This window comes from Asparagus officinalis, chromosome 2, assembly GCF_001876935.1.
Source record: "Asparagus officinalis chromosome 2, Aspof.V1, whole genome shotgun sequence".
Lineage (NCBI taxonomy): Eukaryota > Viridiplantae > Streptophyta > Magnoliopsida > Asparagales > Asparagaceae > Asparagus > Asparagus officinalis.
In genome coordinates, this window is record NC_033795.1 from 22262470 (window position 1) to 22267806 (window position 5337).

The 5337-nt window shown below is 33.9% G+C and overlaps 1 protein-coding gene across 1 annotated transcript in view; it reads left to right on the forward strand.

Moving 5' to 3' along the window:
• Nucleotides 407-5337, forward strand: part of LOC109830513 (glucose-6-phosphate 1-dehydrogenase, cytoplasmic isoform) — an 18330-nt gene continuing 13399 nt past the window's right edge. Inside the window, 5 exon segments of the mRNA XM_020397786.1 lie at nucleotides 407-546; nucleotides 1843-2096; nucleotides 3238-3323; nucleotides 4771-4837; nucleotides 4908-5094. Of these exon segments, the coding sequence (XP_020253375.1) occupies nucleotides 1893-2096; nucleotides 3238-3323; nucleotides 4771-4837; nucleotides 4908-5094 (544 nt within the window). The 5' untranslated portion in view covers nucleotides 407-546; nucleotides 1843-1892.

A 5337-nucleotide genomic window follows, 5' to 3' on the forward strand; every position in this document is an offset into this window, starting at 1 on the left:
AATTTTAGTTGGATTTCACATAACGAGTTAATAATATCCAAAATCCGTAGGTTCGATTAAAAAATTATTTTAAGAAAATTAATAATGTTTTTCTAAGGACTCCAATGCAAAATACATTATCGATTATGGACAATTACTAAATTAAAAATAATGACGTCACTAATGACATAAATCTGAAATCTAGCGGGTCCCATAAATCGCTCCTCAAATAAAATTTTATTATCTTATTTTATATACGCTGCGAGCACGTGATTCCCCCGTCACATTCACGTGACACTACAGAGCAAGAACAAAAATGTAAAAGAAATCTTTGACCGTTAGATTTCAATAAAAATAGTACGGAAGCGTATAATTAGCGGGTCAAAATATCAATTGCTCTACCCACTTTTAATAGTTACCTGCTTTAATTAATTAATTAATTATATTTTTCATTTTTGTTTGTTGTACGATTTTGAGAGGGGTAGGTGAAGTAGTTGGAGAGTATAAAATTAGAGGGAGCAAACCCTAAATCTCCGATTAATTTCGTCTGATCGCATCTTTTAAGAGGTAAATTTCCCCTTTTTATTCCCAGTTTCTATCATTTTTGTGTGTTTCCTTTGAATTTTGAACTGAAGGAGAAAGTTTGGATCTTGGGGTTGGATCAGTGGGTTTATTGGTTAGTGCGTGTTTAGATTTGTTAAAGTTACTGATTCTGGGTGTTATTGGGTTGGGAGTGATCCACATCTTGCTTAATTTCATTTATTGGAGTTGGAAATTGTTAAATCTTTTGAAGTTGAATTTATTGTAGACCGGACTATAAATTGATTTGTGGTGGTTTTTGATGATTTCTTTGTAGTTATGGTTGTAGATTGTCTTTTCGTTGATGCTGTTTTGTGGCAAAATATTCACAATTTGCAGTTACCTATGGTGGACAAATGATGGTGTTGTTCTTGTTGTTTGTGCTTGTTCCATGTCTTCTATTAAGTATGTTGTCCATCTTTCCAAAGAAAAAAATAAAAAATAAAATAAAAATAGATGTGTATAGTTTTTAGTTACTATGTACTAAGCTCTACACTTTGATTTTACTACTTAGTATAGACAAGATGGCTTAGAATTTTGATTATGCCCCTAAAATAATTGGAAGTACCCACATTTTATACAAGAAAAGTTTCTCTTTTGCCATGATAACTTCGTATTTGTGACTGGTTTTAGATATTTGGAATATACAGGAATTTGTTATCAAAGTTGTCCGTGTTTAATCATGCACCTCATTTGGTGCGCGGGAACGGAGTCAAATGAGAATAGAATGGAATATAATTGATGTGAGAATGTTCATTCTCATTCTCATGTTTGGGTGCAATTAGGGAATTAAGTGAGAATATCTTTAAGAAGGGTATATCCGAATTTATTTTATTATTTTCATTCTTACTTAAGTGAGAATATCAATTCCTTAATAACTCATTGGGAATAACAATTTTCACATTAAGTGGGAATTGATGAGAAGTGGGAATGATATTTCTAGCATCCAAAAACTCATTATGTTTGGTAAGCATGAATGAGAAGTTAGAATTACATTTCATTCCCACTCATTCCCGCGTACCAAACGAGGCATAAACGTAGTTAATGTAGGAGTTGTATTTAGAATCTTCTTATTGATCCCAAAAATCTTATTGTTTCTAGTACCATTTGATCCAGTGCCACTTTGTTAATCCCAAAATTTTTATTGTTTCTAGTACCATTTGGTGCAGAAATGTAGAAATTCTTGTATGAAGTTTTATTTTCCATATAAATCGATAAATGTAATGTTTATTGCTGAAGTGATAATTGAAATAGGATTTGTTACCAAACATGTGCATTTTGCAGGTGTAAAAGAAAGTGATATTTAAGAATCTGAGGCAAAGTGCAGGTTAGCCATGTCAACAGGATCAAATGGGTCATCACCTTCGTCAAAAAGCGACTCCTTTGAGAGAAACAGCTTTAGGAGTGAATCTTTCATTGAGGACAGACCCCTCGACGATGTATTAGAGAGCGGGTGCCTGTCCATTGTTGTGCTTGGTGCTTCCGGAGATCTGGCAAAGAAGAAAACTTTTCCTGCGCTCTTTAACCTTTTCCGGCAGGTTTGTTTACTTCCATTTCATATCATATAAAAGTTTCTACTTTTGGTCTTTCTGGTTAGTTTAATAACCATGTTTACGCCATGAACTTACTGCAACATAAAACTAATATATTGACTAATAAAATAAGATTCGCTCAAAGCAGTATTAGTATTCACAATACTAAATGTCAGGAATAAAATATCATTCGCTCAAAGAAGTATCAGTATTCACAATACTAAATGTCAGGGATAAAATAAGATTTGCTGAAAGTACTATCAGTGAGCAGTATGTGCGTTACTGTTTATACTTCGAACTTTACATATTGTTAGCATAAACGAAATAATACTTGGATGCCCAAGTGTGCGACTTCTTTACCGTAAAGTGAAAGAGAATAGGCACATGAAAGGGTGATGTTTGCATACTACTTTAGCCATTCTGTCTGCATGTCACGAGACTTGGATTTTCAGGAATGAGAGTTAGGATACAGATGTGAACCAAGATGCATGTATTTTTACCAGAAAAGTTTGGCATTTGACTGAAACCATAATGTGAACTTATTTATAAGTTTCAACTTGTTAATATACATACATTTACTGGTGAAGAAATCATGACTAATCTTCAATGGTATTTTTGAGAATTCGGATCATGTGATGTTCTGTCACAGAATTCCTGCATGTCAAAACCTTTTGCCTCTTAGATATGCTATACATTCCTGGTTCAAAATGACATTGCTTATAGGAATAGCAAAGTTCTATCCTCAACCAAACATTATAAACAAAAATAAAATGTAATGATCATGTTGTTGCGCTTGCAGATGCATCTTAAATTTCCTTTTCTTAGGAGCCATCTGTGGGTCATATTATTTTGTTGTCTGTTGCATTTTCAGAACTGTGAAGGTTCAACTCTTATACTATGTGTAATATACTGCTATTGATATTTTCATATGAATGAAGATACTTACCATAACTTTCCATTTATTGCCCTTAAGCCACAAATAGAAACTAGTCATAGCATCAACTGTTCTAGACAAGAACTCCCTTGTGACGACCCTTGTTATTTGAGACTGAAGGTTGCTAAATGAGCTGAAATGTTAATTATGGAGTTTTTCGGTTTCTTAGAATTTTATTCATTTACATCGGTGTACCTTTTAACAAATATACAGGGTTTCTTACAATCCAATGAAGTTCACATCTTTGGATATGCCCGATCAAAGATCACTAATGAAGAATTAAGAGAACGAATACGTGGGTGAGATTTCTTTGCACCGAGTTTTAATTTACTTGTTTATCTGTGCACCTTGAATATTGTATTAAAAACCAATTTATAGTTTTTCTTTCCCTCCTTCATGATGATGCAAAAACTAATGCAACATGGAAGGCAACGTATGGAAATTGGAATTTGTTCTGTCGACAACATTGTGGAAACTTACTTTTTTTACTGAAAGAACCGCCGTAAAAAAATCTCATCTTGAACCTTTTTTGTTTAAATTTTCTGCTGCCAACTAGGTGCAGGTTATAAATATTTTCACTTTCATCATTGAATGAATTACGAGTTAAATTTCTCTGATGCCTTTATGCTTGATGCATCATTCTAGGCACAGCCAAAGTTAACCAAGTGAAACTGGAACTTTAGTTTTGCTGTACTATATATGAAATAGTTGGAGACTGCCCTCCACAAAGTTGAATGGACAGAATAGATGGATGTATATAACCTCAAAGTTTTCTACTTCACTTGTTGTGATAACTACCTATAAAGTGCATAAGATAGTGTATGTTGGAAAACATTTTCTAATAATAAGTCAATGCTTAGGAGGCACCTCCTGAAATAACTCGCTGAAAACACAGTGCCTGCTGGAGTGTCATTAGTGCTTCTTGTTATGAGAATCTATGCAAATTTTTTATTCCAAATGAAGCACCTGTCATATGTTAGTGAATTCGGCTAGGAGCAAGTTTAATAAGTCGATTTCTGGGCGCAGGGCTGATGACTGCAATCTCTTAATGGTGCATTTTAGCAACTTGTTGGACAGCTTCTATATGATATTACGAGATTGTTTGATGGAAAATTAGATAGGCAATCTCTCTCGTCTAAGCTATATCAAAGAAGAATCTATAATGTGGGGTTTAAGCTAGAAATAAAGAAATTTTGAGAAGGAAAGGATAAAATTTTTAAGATCTTAATAAACCCGGAACATATGCTAATTTCTAAATCTTCAGGGATGATACTTTTGTTTTCTAGTGGAAACCATCAATTTTTGGAAGAACCTAAGGATAACTAAGCTTAGAATTTGAAAGGCTCAGGGCCTCAGTAGTAGACGCGAGTGTTAAAGATGGCTGAAGGACAAGATTGAGGTAGGAGATAGTCAACTGTTAAAAATTATAGAATTTAACTGTAGAAATATTCTAGGAACATAATTGCTCTGGGTATAGGTTGGTTGTTAAAATGCACAGTTTACTTTTATCAGTATTGTTGTTACTAATTACTTATCATTATTGTTGTTACCGTTCACAACATGCACTGTAACTTACTTGATAATGTAGTAACTCCGTTGATAATGGCGTGCATGCTTTTGATATTTTCTTCTCTATTATAAGTCTAGGTGTTTTCATTTCTCTCTCTTCTATGCCTGCTTTCTCCAAGACTGTATATGGTTGTTTCACCTTTCTGACACCAGGTATCAATTTCACTGAATATACAGTTATCTTAGCCCAGAGAAAGGAGCTTCTGCTGAGCAATCTGACGTTCTGGAGAAGTTCCTTAAATTGGCAAGTCATCTCTCTTTTGCCTCTGAAAATTTGCAAGCATGATTATTGACACACCAGTTATATTTTGCAGATCAAGTATGTTAGCGGTCCATATGACTGTCCAGATGGGTTTAGATTGCTGGATAAGGAAATTTCAGAGCATGAGATATCAAAAAATAGTCAACCGGGAACCTCTCGCAGACTGTTTTATCTTGCCTTACCTCCATCTGTTTACCCTTCTGTCTGCAGAATGATTAAAAGTTATTGCATGAACCAGTGTAAGCTTTCTTGAAGTGATCTGATCCATAGAAGTATTTTTCTATATTATTCTATATTTACCATTTCTTTCTAGAAATATTTTTTAATTTCTTTAGTTTTCATGGTTTGAAACATATAATAGTTTTGTCTCCCATGCCTTACCTTTTATAAATTTGACTTGTCCTGTGTCCATGTTCATGTGCGTACTCATGTACATCACGTGTCTGTGTAGCAAAGGAATATCATGTGAAAATAAATATTTG